This window comes from Vipera berus (genome assembly GCF_964194415.1).
Source record: "Vipera berus genome assembly, chromosome: 7".
Taxonomy (NCBI): Eukaryota; Metazoa; Chordata; class Lepidosauria; order Squamata; family Viperidae; genus Vipera; species Vipera berus.
In genome coordinates this window covers 1,192,546-1,209,058 of record NC_138209.1, presented here as the reverse complement: position 1 = coordinate 1,209,058, position 16,513 = coordinate 1,192,546, and the positions used below count along the sequence as shown (strand labels likewise).

At 54.6% G+C, this 16,513-nt stretch overlaps 1 protein-coding gene across 2 annotated transcripts; it reads left to right on the top strand.

Annotated features, from left to right (window-relative positions):
- Window positions 1–452: 452 nt before the first annotated feature.
- NAGK (N-acetylglucosamine kinase) lies at window positions 453–14,574 on the top strand. 2 transcript variants are annotated; one of them, XM_081332748.1, is made up of 10 exons: window positions 453–627; window positions 3,087–3,171; window positions 4,723–4,821; window positions 6,284–6,425; window positions 8,059–8,169; window positions 8,594–8,706; window positions 10,974–11,061; window positions 11,684–11,781; window positions 13,091–13,169; window positions 14,185–14,574. In XM_081332748.1, the coding sequence occupies exons 1-10, from the start codon at window positions 599–601 to the stop codon at window positions 14,373–14,375; spliced, it is 1,035 nt and encodes a 344-aa protein (XP_081188874.1). In that variant the 5' UTR covers window positions 453–598; the 3' UTR covers window positions 14,376–14,574. The 2 variants fall into 2 exon arrangements, with proteins under 2 accessions (XP_081188874.1, XP_081188875.1); XM_081332749.1 differs by having other exon boundaries at window positions 453–734.
- Window positions 14,575–16,513: the final 1,939 nt, after the last annotated feature.

Here is a 16,513-nt window from a genome sequence, read left to right as displayed (position 1 = left end):
GGCTGTAAAAAAAATCTCATAAATAAATAAAACCAGGAGGGGGGGGGAAGGCGGAAGAACAGGCACCGGAGCCCAAGTCCAGCTGATGGGATGTGTGGAAGGGAATTGGCTGGGCTATTTCCTCCCGGTTGGGGGGGGGAGGTATAAACAGCCCCCCCTCCATTGATGCTGGGATCCCTAGACCCCATCACTCTTGGGGGGGGGGAAACAGAAGGTGCTGCAACCGCCAGGGGGCGCCCTCTCCCTTTTTGGGGGGAACGCTGCCCCCTTCCCTCTCTTCCCGGGGCAGCCCCCGCTTGGCCGACCCTGCGGGGAGGGCTAGCCGGAGAGGCGGCTTCACCTGCCGGGCACCTGCCTGCTCCGGCTGAAGCCAGGGCGGCGGGGGGGGGAGTGGGCAGGTCCCGAGGACACGTGTCCCGGGGAAAGGGGCGGAGCGGGGCTGGGAACGCGAGTCTGCCTTCCGCAAAGCGGGACCGCCGCGACGTGGGAACCCGGCCGGCGCCGGAGGAGGGCAGGCGGGCGAGCCGGGACGGCCGAAGGGAGGAAGGAAGGAAGGAAGGAAGGAAGGAAAGAAAGACGGGCGGAGCTGCGGAGCTGCATGGCGGCGGTCTACGGCGGGGTGGAGGGGTGAGCCGGGCGGCCCCGCCGGGGGAGAAGCCGGGAGAGACTTGCAGCCCGCAGCGCCGCCATCGCCGCCTTCCCCGACTCACCTGCCGACTCACCTGAGCGGCCAGGTGAGGCGCCGGGAGAGGCGGGGCCGGCGCCGGGGGCTGCGCTCGGGCTGGGGGGGGGGAAGCACCAACCCCCCCCCCCATCACACACAGACGGGTTTGGCTGGGACTCCCCCCCCTCCCTCCCTCGCCCGCCCGGGATGGCCAGTGGGGGGGGTGGGAGGGAGACTCTGCTCTTGGGCCTCCGCTTTGGAGCGGCTCCGAGGCTCCTTCCCAAAGTGGGGGGTGGGGGCTTGGAGGGACCCCCGCCGCCCTTGGGGTGTTGCAACTTCGCAGCCCGCGCCCCCTCCCTCCCTCCCTCTCCCGGCTTTCTTGAGGCTGGCACCGTGCGAACGCGTGGCGACCTGTGTTGCGCGCGTGCATTGAGAGAAGAGGGGGGGAGATCGGGGTTGGGGGACCCTCTTGGGACCGTTTAAGGCTCCCTGGAACAAGCAGCCTTCCCCAACGCGGCGCCCGCGGGCGTCTGGCTGGAGGATGCCCACAAACGCCCCTCCCTCCCCGGGGAATCCCTGGGCTTTGCTGGCTGGGTGACGTCATCGGGGCTTTTCTACCGGCCTCCACTTGACCAGAAATTGGGGAGAGAGAAACTGCCTGGGGGGGGGGCTTGGATCCTTCTTGCGTTTCAAAATATCCATTATTTTATTGCAATAGCCTTCTTTCAATAGGCCTGGGTGTTTTTTGGGGGGGGTGGGGGTCACTTGAGGCCTGGAGGAAAGAGGAACGGCTGAGGTTCCATGTGGCTGGGCAGGAGGAAGGAAGGGATTCTTGCATGCAAAGCATTTCAAAGCTGTGATCTGGCTGGGCCAAAGGCGGCTTCTAGACTTGGCTAGTTCTTGGCCGGCTTGGGTGGAAGGGAAATTGGAAACCAGCATAGCTAGTCTGCAGATGGCGGCTTGCCTGGCTTGCAGGCTGGGGAGAGGACGGGGTTAAACCGGTGAGCTTGTTTTGTTGACTTAGAACAGCATTTCTCGGCCCTCAGGAGCTTTTAAGATGGGTGGACTTCAACTCCCAGAATTCCCCAGCCAGCAAGTCAGTCTTGGTGGGCGTGGCCTTGGTGGTTCAACACCCAGAGAAGCCCAGATCAACCCCAAGGGGAGCATTTAGAGTAGACCAACAGTCAAACAGGAAACGTTACCCGATCAAGGAAACACCAACTGAGACGCACAATGCAACAATAAATAACAACCCAACCCAGGAACCACCCAGGGCACTCCCACCAATATTGACCAGGCAAGACCCTTGAATAGAAACAGAGAGCAGACCCCACCACCCACCCACCCCAACACTGATGACGTTGCCTAGTTGGGTCATGAAATGCCTGCAAGGAAACCACCCAGCTCAGAGAGCATCAAGGATCCCACAGTCCTCCTCCTCCTCCTCCTCCATTCTAGCATTGATGATGTTACCTAGTTGGGTCATGAAACATCTGCAAGGAAACCACACATCTCAGAGAGCACCAAGGACCCCACAGTCCTCCTCCTCCTCCTCCTCCTCCATTCTAGCATTGATGATGTTACCTAGTTGGGTCATGAAACATCTGCAAGGAAACCACACATCTCAGAGAGCACCAAGGACCCCACAGTCCTCCTCCTCCTCCTCCTCCACAAATCCCCCTCCCTTCTAGTACTGATGATGTTTCCTAGTTGGGTAATAAAATATCTGCAAGAAAGCAACCCAGTTCACAGAGCACCAAGGACCCCATAGTCGTCGTCTTCCTCCTCCCCCCCCCCCGTTCCCTTCTAGCACTGATGCTGTTACTGATGCTGGACCCCACAGTTAGACCCTGAGCCACAAAGATTTTCTCCTAGGGTCGTTTTTTCTTTTTCAATTTCCCCACGGGATTTTTACACGAGCATCCTTGACTGATCCCCGCCAGGCTGGGAAGCAGAATCCTCCCCATATGGCCCCTCTAACGTCGGATTTTTTTGCTCTGACAACAGAGGGAGATGCCACCATTTTCTTGTTCTGTTTTACTCTTAGAGTTCGATGATGCCGGGGCGAGGGGGGGGGGAGGAAGGTGCACGAGAGTTTAGCTAGACATAACAATACGGAACCTAGTGTGAGAACCAAGGTTATTGAAATAAGAGATGATAAGAATTGGCGGGCTGGAGAACTGGAGGGAAAGAGCCTGCATTTCAAGCTCATTGGAGAATGTGATTTATGACCGTCAACTGGGGGAGGGAATTGTGCTTTGATACTAGGTGCTCAGGGGGAGGGCAACTCAGATTTGGCTTCCATTGTGTTAGTGCCCATGCTCTGCTTCTCGAATAAAGACTCTTTAAGGTAAACAATGCCTCTTTGAAGGGTCCCACCTGTGGGAACCAGGACACAAGTGGCCTCTGTCTTCCTCTGCAGGGGGGGGACCCACTCCAAGGTGCTGTTGCTGTCCGAACATGGCAAGATCCTGGCCGAGGCCGAGGGGCCCTGCACCAACCACTGGGTAAGGATCCAGTCCTCCTCGCCTTCAAGAGGGTAACGGGGGGAAAAGTGAGTAAGTAGGAGGAGTTGCTTGAGTTTGCTTTCGTTTTTCCACGCACGTTGGGGGGGGGGGAAGGGGAAACCATCCCCAGCTCTTTGGCAATCTTCCTTGGGAAAATAATATTTAAATAGGAGTAGCTGTGACTCGCTGAATCCCTGGCCAGGACTAGGAAGGGTCTACAGGCAGTCCCTGACTTACAACGCTTCGCTTAGCGACCGTTCAAAGTTACAAAGGCCTTAGGACCGTTTTTCACACTGACCGTTGCAGTGTTCCCCCCCCCCCCCCGGTGGTCAGAGGATCAAAATTCAGACGCTCGGCTGCTGGCTCATAAAAATAATAAAATAATAGTATTAGTAATACTACTACTACTACTACTACTACTAATAATAATAATAATAGAATGTTCAGTTGACTGAGTTTCATGTTTTATGAATAAAAGTTTTATTATTATAATAATAATATTGGAAGGGACCTTGGAGGTCATCTAGTCCAACCCCCTGCTGACGGTCGCAGCTTCCCAGGGGAGGTGTCGCTGAGATTCCCCCTTTGGTGACCTTCTGACAAGCAAAGTCAAGGGGTAATCCGGATTCGCTTAACAGCCCTGTTCCTAATTTCACCCCGGCAGTGATTCACTTAAGAACGGTGGCAACGAGAGGTCGTAAAATGGGGCCAAACTCACTTAGCAAATTTCTCACTTAGAAAGAGTTGTGATCGTAAGTCAAGGCCTTCCTGCAGCGCAGGGGTGCCCAACCTTGGCCCCTTTAAGACTTGTGGACTTCAACTCCCAGAATCCCCCAGCCAGCGTTGGGGATTCTGGGAGTTGAAGTCCACAAGTCTTAAAGGGCCCAAGGTTGGATACTGCTGGTGTAGAATATCTGCAGATGTGTTTGCCTTGCAGGGCGTGGAGACTTGCCACCAAACAGCCCTGCCAGCCTGGTCATTAGAGGGTTACACGTCCAGCGTGGTGCCCGATGGGGACGCTGGCTAAACTGACCCCCACCCTCCCCACAAGCGGCCCCCAGTCTAGATCTGGCGGCTGCCCCCTCTTGGCTGTCCCTGGCAAGGCAGGGGTTTTATTGCCAGATGCCAGCCTGGGCTCGAGGGCAGGGGTGGCTGAAAGGAGACCCCTCCCCAACCGATCCAGAGGGCACCATGCAGGGAAGTTGCTGGGAAGCAACCGAGCTCGGTTAAGACACGGTGAGAATCCAGCAATTGGGGGGGGGCACAGAGGGAGTGCTAGGTAGTTTCGCAATGGGGGTGCGAGTTCCTTAAGTCGGGGGTCCCCAACCCCCGGTCCCTGGCATGCCAGCCACCCGTCCACCCAAACAAGCAAAGCTCCACCGGCGGGATGCAGGCAGCAGACAAAAACACACAAAAAAGGAAAAACTACTCTCCATGCAACCGGGTCCTGGTGCCCCAAAGGTTGGGGGCCTCTGCCTCGAGTGTGCACGTGTGAAGGGGTGTAAGTGCGCAAGTTGAAGGGTGTCTCTTCCCCCCCCCCCGGCCAAGCAGCTGGTTGGCGCAGACATGTGCCTGGAGCGGATTGACGCCATGGTCCAAGATGCTAAAAGGAAGGCTGGGGGCGATCCACGCACTCCGCTTCGTTCTCTGGTGAGTCTCCCGCCCTCTTCCCAGGAAAGCCCCCCCCACCCATTCCCCAACCCCCCCCCAGTTGTCCCTTGGCAGCCAGTCACGGCTTTTAGGGAAAGGCCCAGGGCAGGTGGGGGCAAAGAAGATAGGCACCTTGGGGTCACCGTGCATGGGACATGTTCTTGGGATGCAAGCCCCCCCCCCCGGCGGTGTTTTGGGAACGATGCCACCTGCCAGTCAATATTTTGGTTTGCTGTGGATGCTGCTAGCCCAGGGTAACAGAATAACAAGAGTTGGAAGGGACCCTGGAGGTCTTCTAGTCCAGCCCCCTGCTCAAGCAGGAGAACCCCTATACCAGGGTTAGGCAACCTTGGCTCTTTTATGACTCGTGGACTTCAACTCCCAGAATTCCTGAGCCAGCATAGGGAACTATGATCCCTTTCTGACCTGTGGACTTCAACTCCCAGAATTCCTGAGCCAGCCACGCTGAGGGGAAAGGGAGAGGTTTCCAAGCTGAGCCATGCTGGCTGAGGAATTCTGGGAGTTGAAGTCCACGAGTTGTAAAAGAGCCAAGGTTGCCTACCCCTGCCCTACAACATTCCAGTCAGGTGATTGTCTAGTCTCTTCTTGAAAACCTCCAGTGATGGAGCACCCACAACTTCTAGTGGCAAGCTATTCCACTGGTTAATCGTCCTCGCTGTTAGGGAGTTTCTCCTTAATTCCAGGTTGCTTCCCTCCTTGATGGGTTTCCATCCGTTGCTTCTTCTCCTGCCTTCAGGGGCTTTGGAGGATGGGTTGACACCCCCCCCTCTCCTCTTCTTTGGGGCAGCCCCTCAAATATTGGAAGGCTGCTATCACCTCACCCCTGGTCCTTCTTTTCCCTAGACTGGCCATGTCCCATCCCTGCAAGCCTTCTATGTAGGCTTGGCCTTCCCTTGGGTCAGGGGTAGGCCACCTTGGCTCTTTTATGACTCGTGGACTTCAACTCCCAGAATTCCTGAGCCAGCCTGGCTCAGCTTGGAAACCTCTCCCTTTCCCCTCAGCGTGGCTGGCTCAGGAATTCTGGGAGTTGAAGTCCACCAGTCATAAAAGAGCCGAGGTTGCCTACCCCTGCCTTGGGTAATGAAAGGAGCTGAGCACCTTTGCTAGAGCGGAGCTGAACCCCACCTGTGGTCGTCAGGTGAAAGGGGAAAGTGACAGGGCCTTGGCGCAACTGCCTCCTTCCTGAGCCTCCAGCCCCAGGAGCCCAGCGGGTTGAAGCGCGTTTCTCCACCCAGAGGCTCCAGGGGTGGGAGCCCAGCGCTAGACACCCGTCTGGGTCGTCCGCGACACCTGAAGATCCCCCAGGACACGGGAGGTCGCTGGATGACCTCCTGCTACCTTCCGCCATGATTGTCCCCTGGGGCTGCCTCACCCGGAACCTTTCCCGGAGTGCCGTGGAACCGTGGCCGGGGGCTCACAGTGTGGCTGCCTGTGACTGCAGGGTCTCTCCCTGAGCGGAGGGGAGCAGAAGGAAGCCATCCAGAAGCTCATGGAGGACATGAAGAGCCGCTTCCCGCATCTGAGCAAGAATTACTTTATCACTACCGACGCCGTTGGGGCCATAGCCACTGCGACCGACACCGGTAAGGCTTGCTTCCTCCCTCCCTCCCTCCCTCCCTCCCTCCCTCCCTTCTTTCCTTCCTTTTGTCCGTCCCTCTCTCCCTTCTTTCCTCAGTTCGTTCCTTCCTTTCTACCCTCCCTCCCTCCCTCCCTCCCTTCTTTCCTTCCTTTTGTCTTTCCCTCCCTCCCTTATTTCCTTAGTTCATTCCTTCCTTCCTTTCTCCCCTCCTTCCCTTCCTCCCTCCCTCCCTCCCTCCCTTTTTTCCTTCCTTTTGTCTGTCCCTCCCTCCTTCCTTTCTCCCCTCCCTTCCTTCTTCAGTCCTTCTGTTATTCCCTCCCTCTCTCTCCCTTTCTCCCCTCCCTCCCTCCCTTTTGTCCTTCCCTCCCTCCTTCCTTCCTCCCTTCTTTCCTTCCTTTTGTCCATCCCTCTCTCCCTTCTTTCCTCAGTTCGTTCCTTCCTCCCTCCCTCCCTTCTTTCCTTCCTTTTGTCTTTCCCTCCCTCCCTTATTTCCTTAGTTCATTCCCTCGTTCCTTTCTCCCCTCCTTCCCTTCCTCCCTCCCTCCCTCCCTTTTTTCCTTCCTTTTGTCTGTCCCTCCCTCCTTCCTTTCTCCCCTCCCTCCCTTCTTCAGTCCTTCTGTTATTCCCTCCCTCTCTCTTCCTTTCTCCCCTTCCTCCCTCCCTCCCTCCCTCCCTTCCTTTTGTCCTTCCCTCTCCCCTCCCCCCTTCCTCCCCCCTCCCTTCCTTTTTTCCTTCCTTTTGTCCCTCCCTCCCTCCCTCCCTCCCTCCCTTGTCTTGGTGCTCTCTGACTTTGTTGCTTTATTGGTAGATACTTCATGACCCAATTAGGTCACATCACCAGTGCAAGGAATTGTGGGATTTTGTTCCCTGTGTATATACAGTCGCTTGCCGGCAGGGTTGTGCTTTTCCCTTGATTATGGTTTTCTGCTTGATTGTTTGTCTAGCGTTAATCCCTGCTTATCTGGGTGTTGGCTGCCAGTCAGGGTGTCTTCTGGTCTTTTTTCGTTTCCTTCTTAGCTTTTTCATTGTCTCTTTTTAATGGCCCGTAAACGTGGTTTATTTTTATGTGCCTGTTGATGGCTGATTTGTCCGAGTGGCAGGCTGCCAGGAATTCTGTGAGAGCCCAGTGAGGGGTCAACAAATTGTTAATAGTTACAAGAGATGCAATGTTGCAGTGGTGAAAATGCATCACTGCAGGCTGACTCTGCCCATTGCCGGCAGTTCGATCCTGACCGGCTCAGGGTTGATTCAGCCTTCCACCCTTCTGAGGTCGGTAAAAGGAGGACCCAGATGGTTGGGGGTGAGATCCTGACTCTGGAAACCATTTAGAGAGGGCTGGAAAGCAACCTGAAGCGGTATATAAGTCTTAAGGACTCCTGCTGTTTTGTGGGGTAACGCTCCCCGTCTTGGCCGGCTGGCTGGTTCTGCATCCCACAGTGTGTGACTCTGGAATGGGCAGCGGCTCTCCCGGGATGGGACGATGCATCGCTTCGACTCCTCTCGCATGCTAGCCCCCCCTCCTCAATCCCACCCCGCAGCTCTCCCTCCCGTGGAAGCAGGGCGGGCTGCCAGCGGGCAATGCGTAGCGTAGCAAGATGGCGGTCCTGACCTCCTTCTTGACGGTCATTTCTTTCCAGGCGGGGTGGTGCTCATCTCCGGAACCGGCTCCAATTGCAAGCTCATCAACCCGGATGGCTCTCAGATCAGCTGTGGAGGATGGGGCCACATGATGGGGGACGAAGGATCAGGTGAGGAAACCAGGATCTTCCTAACAGATCAGCGTGCGGACGGCTTCGAGAGATTGCAGATCCTATCCTTGTTCTCTGAGTCGACAGAGAACTTCTTGGGAGATGCAGGCCTTCTCTAAGATCCAGCTTTCTCCGGGCTGGATCCTGTAATCCTTTGCCAGATCTCTCTTGACGTCCCAAAGGCGCTTTTTTTTTTTTTCAGGAGGCAACCGGACTTGCTTGTTTTTCTTTGAAGACCTTTCGCTCCTCATCCCAGAAGCTTCTCCGGCTCTGACTGGAGGTGTGGGGAATGTTAGGATTGACAAATATCAATATATCAATCCTTCCGTTCCCCACCATCCAGTCGGGGCTTTATGTATTGTATGGGTGGGGATCAAAATGAAGTCCAGACCCCAGGCTGACCCTCCCTTTTGCTGTCCGGCAGCTTACTGGATCGCCCACCAGGCTGTGAAGACGGTGTTTGATGGCCTGGACAACCTGGAGGTCCCACCGCACGACATTGGCTACGTCAAGCAGGCCATGTTTGACTACTTCCAGGTAAGTGGCTGGTCCTCCCCCAAAGCAGACTTTGGCCTTCACCCTCTTCTGGGGGATGGGGGGGGATTTGGGTCTGTGGGAGGGGGAGAGCAGGCCGAGGTCAGAGTTCAGCCAAAACATGTAGGCAAGCCGGAAGTCTCCCATTGGGAAGGCTGTAGAGGTCCCAAGGGTGATGCTAGGGTGTGGGGCTCGTGAGGAGGCACCCCTGCCAAGAGACGGACCTGCCTCTTAACTCTGCTTCCGACTCCAGAGGAGACAGGCGTTGGGGTGGGGACACCCCTGTAGGGTTTCTGTGCTTCAAGGAAAGAGTTGGAAGCTTCTGGGCATCTCTGGAGGCTAATCTCTAGGGCCAGAGACAAAACCACTTTGCAACTCAGTGTACAATTCAGGATTCTGATGTTTGGCCACCCAGCCAGACGTTCAGACTAGATTTGGCATTTTTATCCACCTATCGAGTCCTTCCCAGGGATAGGCAACCTTGGCTCTTTTATGACTGCTGGACTTCAACTCCCAGAATTCCCGAGCCAGCATGGGGGAACTATGGCCCCCTCATGACTGGTGGACTTCAACTCCCAGAATTCCTGAGCCAGGCTGGCTCAGCTTGGAAACCTCTCCCTTTCCCCTCAGCGTGGCTGGCTCAGGAATTCTGGGAGTTGAAGTCCATGAGTCATAAAGCGGCCTAGGCCTAGGCCAGGGGTGGGCAACCTCGGCTCTTTTATGACTGGTGGACTTCAACTCCCAGAATTCCTGAGCCAGCCTGGCTCAGCTTGGAAACCTCTCCCTTTCCCCTCAGCGTGGCTGGCTCAGGAATTCTGGGAGTTGAAGTCCACAAGTCATAAAGCGGCCTAGGCCTAGGCCAGGGGTGGGCCACCTTGGCTCTTTTATGACTGGTGGACTTCAACTCCCAGAATTCCTGAGCCAGCCTGGCTCAGCTTGGAAACCTCTCCCTTTCCCCTCAGCGTGGCTGGCTCAGGAATTCTGGGAGTTGAAGTCCACGAGTCACAAAAGAGGCGAGGTGGCCTACCCCTGGGATAGGCAGTTGTGGTTATTTGAGGGTGTTCAAGGCCGCATCTGAGCATGTCAGCTGTTCCAAGTCAAGCTGCCTTCTGCAACTGACCGATGGGGATTTTGTCAAGGCCAATGGCGTTCCAGTGGTGCTCCAGTTTTTTTGGGATTATTGGTGCTGCCTTTGCTCGCCTCTGCCACAGTCGTCCTACTTCTATTTGCAGGTCTTAGTATTTTGTTCTCTTCTCCAGTTCTTTCTCTTCTCTTCTGCTGTCTCCAGGCATTGGCACGTCCGCTATCCAGACTTTTTTTGCCTTTCCTGTCGACAATTGTGTGGCAGGTGCCTCTCTGAATTCTAAAGTCCCAGAGCAATTTAGGAAGATGGGAAGGAAAGGAAGGGAGGGAAGGAAGGAAGGAAGGAAGGAAGGAGAAGGAGGGAGGGAGGGAGAGGGAGGGAAGGAAGATGGGAAAGGAAAGGAAGGGAGGGATCACTGGAGGCTTTCATAAACAGACTGGATGACCATTTGTCTGAAATGGTACAGGGGACTCCTGCTCGGGTGAGGGGGTGCAATAGACCTCCAAGGCTCCTTCCAACTCTTTATTATTCTATGTTCTGCCTTGTCACGCCATTGTTTGAAGTCGGTCTGCGTAATCTTGCGGCAACTAACTAGAATAGTCCAAATCATTTTTATTATTACACGGTGTTTATTTTATTTATTTATTTAATTGAATTTCTATACCGCCCTTCTCCCGAAGGACTCAGGGCGGTGTACAGGGCAATAAAAGCACTACATACAAAAGTTAAAATAAGATTAAATTAATTAAGCCCTAACAATAAATAATTAAAAATACCCCAAACCCTTAGACCAGGCCGGCCTGTTCAAATAAGTAGGTTTTCAAATCCCGGCGGAAAGAGCGAAGGTGGGGAGCCATCCGGAGCTCAACCGGTAATTGATTCCAAAGGGCTGGCGCGCCCACAGAGAATGCTCTGCCCCTGGGGGCCGCCGGCCGACGCTCTCTGTGGGAGTGCACGGGACGAAGGGAAGTTGACGCCGGCAGCAGGTGATCCCGTAAGTTTGAGGTTTGGTTTGGCTAAGGAAAAAGGAAAAGGAGAAAGAAAGAGAGGAAAAGAAGAGAAGAAGGAAGGAAGGGAAAGAAAAAGAAAGAAAGAAAGAAAGAAAGAAAGAAAGAAAGAAAGAAAGAAAGAAAGAAAGAAAGAAAGTTTTCTTCTTCCTTTACATTTTCACACGTTTTCCCAACAGGTTTCCGACCGGATGGGGCTCCTGACTCACCTCTACAGGACCTTTGAGAAGTCTAAATTTGCAGGCTTCTGCCAGAAGCTGGCTGAAGGTGTGGGCACGTTGCTCGAGGGGGGGGGTCATTTGGGGACGCCAGGAAAAAAACAACCACCGCCAGATTCCTGCTCAGGCAGATGCTTAATCCAGTTCTTGGACTATGCTAAGTCAGCGAGGGAGAGTCTGGCTTTCAGTATTAGATGCTTGCAGCTGGGGAATTCTGGGAGCTGAAGCCCACCCGTCTTAAAAGTTGCAAGGTTGAGAGAGACTGATTTAGACATCAGGCATGATCAGCTATAAATGGCTGGGGGATTCTGGGAGTTGAAGTCCACACATCTTAAAGCCTGCTGGCTGGGGGATTCTGGGAGTTGAAGTCCACTCATCTTAAAGCAGGGGTCTTCAAACATGGCCCTTTTATGGCTGCTGGACTTCCAACTCCCAGAATTCCTCAGCCAACGTGCCTGGTGGAGGAATTCTGGGAGTTGAAGTCCACCAGTCATAAAAGGGCCAAGTTTGAAGAGCCCTGTCTTAAAGCGTGCTGGCTGGGGGATTCTGGGAGTGGAAGTCCACTCATCTTAAAGCATGCTGGCTGGGGGATTCTGTCTTAGGGCCCCGGGGCGCCCCAGGTTGGGTGGGCGAAATGAAAGGGTAAACGTGGTTCCCTGTGTCTCATGCAGGTGCCAAGGCTGGGGATCCCCTGTGCCGCTACGTTTTCAACAGGGCCGGAGAAGTCCTGGCACGACATATTGTGGCCGTGCTGCCCAAAATTGACCAGGTAACTTAGCCCAGGATGGACGGTGGCAGAAAAGCTGCAGGATTGAGGACGGTTGCTGCTTCTTTTCCCTGGCCCACCTCCCAGAGTTCATTGTGGCTTATGAAGCAGCCATATTGAGGCTAACTCTGAAACATAATTGGACGGAGGGGGGGGGAGAGCGAGGTTCCGGGGTCCCCCAAGGGGGAGGACAGAACGGGGGCTCTTGATCTGGATCCAAGCTGGCTTCTAGAGGGAAGCGCCGCCTCTTCCTTTGCCCTAAGCCACAATGGGGTTTGGCATCTTGTATGAATCCAGCCAATCGTGGCTTATTTCAGGGGTCCCCTATCTTTCCAGCTGGGAGGCCCGAGCCAGCGCGGAATGGGGTGGGCCTTGTGAGCGGCAGGTGCGTGCGCGAGTGCTTGCCCATTTCTCTCGCAGCCCGGTTTCAAATCGGCTGCAGCCCGGGGGTTGGGGACTCCTGGCTTGTTTGATAAACCCTGGTTTAGGAACCAAGTAAGAGAGACATTTGTTCTGCATCCTGGACATAATCTGTTTCCACCCGTCCCCTCCAGATGGCGCTAGAGGGCATGGCAGGCCGAAACAACCAGACCCAGATTCTCCCCTTGTGCCGTCTCTCTGCCCAACATCGATCTCTTACAATGCTGTCTAATGTCTTAAGTATATTACTAACCATGTAGTAGTGTGGCTGTAGTACAGGTAGTTCTCAAGTTACAAGTTCGTTTAGCGACCGTTCAAAGTTACAACGGCGCTGAAAAGAGAGACTTGTGACTTTGCCGCTTCCCCATGGTCACACGATGAAAATTCAGATGTTGGCAACTGGCACGTACTTATGACGGTTCTGCCACGTCCCGGGATCACGTGGTCCCCTTTTGTGAGCCACTGACGAGCAAAGTCAAGGGGGGGGGGGGAAAGCCAGATCCGCTTAACGACCGGGTTACTAACTTAAAAACTGCAGTGATTCGCTTAGCACAGGGGTAGGCAACCTTGGCTCTTTGATGACTGGTGGACTTCAACTCCCAGAATTCCTGAGCCAGCAGGGCTCAGCTTGGAAACCTCTCCCTTTCCCCTCAGCGTGCCTGGCTGAGGAATTCTGGGAGTTGAAGTCCACCAGTCATCAAAGAGCGAAGGTGGCCTACCTTTGACTTAGCAACTGTGGCAAGCAAGGCAAAACTCAGTTAACAGCCACCTCGCTTAGCGACAGAAATCTTGGGCCCAATTGTGATCGGAAGTCAAGGGCCATCCGTATGCTGGACTGCCTCCTGGGCAGCGGGTGACCCACGGACCTTCGCGGGCATTTCCCTCCCTCCAGATTTTGCTGCAAGGGCACCTGGGACTGCCCATCGTCTGCGTCGGATCCGTGTGGAAGAGCTGGGAGATGATGAAGGAAGGTGAGGACCTCGGCAAAGCCGGATCTGCTTCCGGGTCAGGGCCCCCCAGAACAGGGGTCTCTTTAAGACGGCTGGACTTCAACTCCCAGAATTCCTCAGCCAGGGAGTTGTAGTTCCCCCCCCTCCCCCGTCTTAAAGCAAGCTGGCTGGGGGATTTTGGAGCTGAAATCCAGCCATCTTAAAGCATGCTGGTTGGGGGATTGTGGGAGTTGTAGTCCACCCATCTTAAAGGATGCCGGCTGGGGGATTCTGGGAGTTGTAGTCCACCTGTCTTAAAAGCTGCCAAGGTTGGAGACCCCTGCCACAGAGGATTCAAATGAAAAGGAGGGCTTAAAGATCTCGGCCGCCCATGAAGTACAACAGTCCGTTGAGTGACTGTTCAAAGTTACAACGGCACTGAACAAAGTGCCTTGCGACCATTTGTCACACTTACGACCGTGGCAGCGCCCCCCGTAGCCTCAGTGATCCAAATTCAGACGCTCGACCGTTGATTCCTATTTGCAAAGGGGGCCGAATCCCACAGCTGGGCGATCCCCTTGGGCCGCCACCTGACCAGCGGTCAGATTCACTTTTTTTAACAGTGGTGTCAAGGGCTGAACCCCTGCAGTGATTCACTTAACAACCCTGGCAAGGAAGGTCATAAAACAGGGCAAAGCGCAGCCATCTCGCTTAGCAGTTTGAAATTCGAGGCTCCTTTGCGGCTGTTAAGTCGAGGATGGCCTGTAGGCCAGGGGTCTTCAAACTTGGCCCTTTTATGACTTGTGGACTTCAACTCCCAGAATTCCTCAGCCAGCAAAGCTGGCTGAGGAATTCTGGGAGTTGAAGTCCACAAGTCATAAAAGGGCCAAGTTTGAAGACCCCTGCTGTAGGCGATGCAATGCGGGGGGGGGGGGGGCTTAGTTTCTGCAAGCGAGGATGGAGCTCCAGCCACCCAAGGTGAGGAGCCTGGCTTGGGGGGGGGAGGCAGGGGGCTGTCCGATGGGAAGCGCCCACCGGCTCTTCTCTCCTCTTGCAGGATTCGTCCGGGTCCTGGGCCAGGCGCACAGCCGGCAGCTCCACGGCGCCTTCTCCCGGTTCAGCCTGCTGAAGCTGAAGCAGTCCTCGGCCCTGGGGGGGGCCAGCCTGGGGGCCAGGCACATCGGCCAGGCCCTCCCTCTGGACTACGCGGCCAACGTGGACGTCTTCTACACGCACTCCTTTGCCTAGAGACGGGCGCCAGGCAGCTCCCGGCCATCCTTGGAGTGGTGGGGGGGGGGGCTCCAGTCTGGCCTCCCTTTGCTGCTTTGGGAGGGGTCCCAATTGTACGGGCAGTTTGCAAACACACACACACGCAAAAGATGTTGCTTAATAAAAAAAAAAAGTAGCATGGTCTCGGTGGCAAAACCCACGCAGCGGAGTGCCCGGATACGGTTAGCCCTCGACTTAACCATCATTCGTTTAGTGACCATCCCAAGCTCCAACGGCACCGCCAAAAGGGACTTGTGGCCGCTTTACACGCTTACACAAATGCGGTCGCGTGATCAAAATTCAGACCTTCCTATTTGTGATGGTCGCAGCGTCTGGGGTGTGTGACGTGACCCGCTCATGCGAACCTTCTGACGAGCAAAGTCCGTAGGGGAAGCCGGCTTCACTTTGCAACGATGTGACTTGCTTAACAACGGAAGCAATTCATGTAATAACCGGCAGGAAAGGTCGCAAAATGGGCGAAAGGTGCTTAACAACCATCTTATCTAGCAATGGGAATTGAGAGCTCTGCCGGGGCCTCCCTGTCCTGCAAGCTTTTGGGGGGGGGGGCGCTGGTGAGCTTTCATTCCTGCTGGCAATGGGGAGGGGGTCCGGCCACTTTTCCCTCATCCCAGTTTGTTCCTAGCCTAACCTGAAGTGAAGGTCAACATTTAGCTCAGGAGTCTTCAAACTTGGCCGCTTTAAGACTTGTGGACTTCAACTCCCAGGGAGTTGAAGTCCACAAGTCTTAAAGTGGCCAAGTTTGACGCTGGCTGAGGAATTCTGGGAGTTGAAGTCCACAAGTCTTAAAGTGGCCAAGTTTGACGCTGGCTGAGGAATTCTGGGAGTTGAAGTCCACAAGTCTTAAAGTGACCAAGTTTGACGCTGGCTGAGGAATTCTGGGAGTTGAAGTCCACAAGTCTTAAAGTGGCCAAGTTTGACGCTGGCTGAGGAATTCTGGGAGTTGAAGTCCACAAGTCTTAAAGTGACCAAGTTTGACGCTGGCTGAGGAATTCTGGGAGTTGAAGTCCACAAGTCTTAAAGTGGCCAAGTTTGACGCTGGCTGAGGAATTCTGGGAGTTGAAGTCCACAAGTTTGATGCTGGCTGAGGAATTCTGGGAGTTGAAGTCCACAAGTCTTAAAGTGGCCAAGTTTGACGCTGGCTGAGGAATTCTGGGAGTTGAAGTCCACAAGTCTTAAAGTGACCAAGTTTGACGCTGGCTGAGGAATTCTGGGAGTTGAAGTCCACAAGTCTTAAAGTGACCAAGTTTGACGCTGGCTGAGGAATTCTGGGAGTTGAAGTCCACAAGTCTTAAAGTGGCCAAGTTTGACGCTGGCTGAGGAATTCTGGGAGTTGAAGTCCACAAGTCTTAAAGTGACCAAGTTTGACGCTGGCTGAGGAATTCTGGGAGTTGAAGTCCACAAGTCTTAAAGTGGCCAAGTTTGACGCTGGCTGAGGAATTCTGGGAGTTGAAGTCCACAAGTCTTAAAGTGGCCAAGTTTGACGCTGGCTGAGGAATTCTGGGAGTTGAAGTCCACAAGTCTTAAAGTGACCAAGTTTGACGCTGGCTGAGGAATTCTGGGAGTTGAAGTCCACAAGTCTTAAAGTGACCAAGTTTGACGCTGGCTGAGGAATTCTGGGAGTTGAAGTCCACAAGTCTTAAAGTGGCCAAGTTTGACGCTGGCTGAGGAATTCTGGGAGTTGAAGTCCACAAGTCTTAAAGTGGCCAAGTTTGACGCTGGCTGAGGAATTCTGGGAGTTGAAGTCCACAAGTCTTAAAGTGGCCAAGTTTGACGCTGGCTGAGGAATTCTGGGAGTTGAAGTCCACAAGTCTTAAAGTGACCAAGTTTGACGCTGGCTGAGGAATTCTGGGAGTTGAAGTCCACAAGTCTTAAAGTGACCAAGTTTGACGCTGGCTGAGGAATTCTGGGAGTTGAAGTCCACAAGTCTTAAAGTGGCCAAGTTTGAAGACCCCTGATTTAGACCAAAGGCTTTGCATAAGGGCCTCACCTCATAGGCTGCCTCCTCCTGGCATCCTGGTTTATCCCAGCTTCCCAGTTAACTGCCATCCTGCAGCCCCTGCATTTCTGCTGACGGCCCCCCCCTGTCCCCCCCCCCC

What these genes read in the sequence shown, in the direction of transcription:
- NAGK (XM_081332748.1), top strand. Translation starts at nt 599, where the DNA reads ATGGCGGCGGTCTACGGCGGGGTGGAGGG. An exon ending in CCATGTTTGACTACTTCCAG is followed by an intron (nt 8,707 to 10,973) that starts GTAAGTGGCTGG and finishes TTTTCCCAACAG; the next exon opens with GTTTCCGACCGGATGGGGCT. An exon ending in CTGCCAGAAGCTGGCTGAAG is followed by an intron (nt 11,062 to 11,683) that starts GTGTGGGCACGT and finishes TGTCTCATGCAG; the next exon opens with GTGCCAAGGCTGGGGATCCC.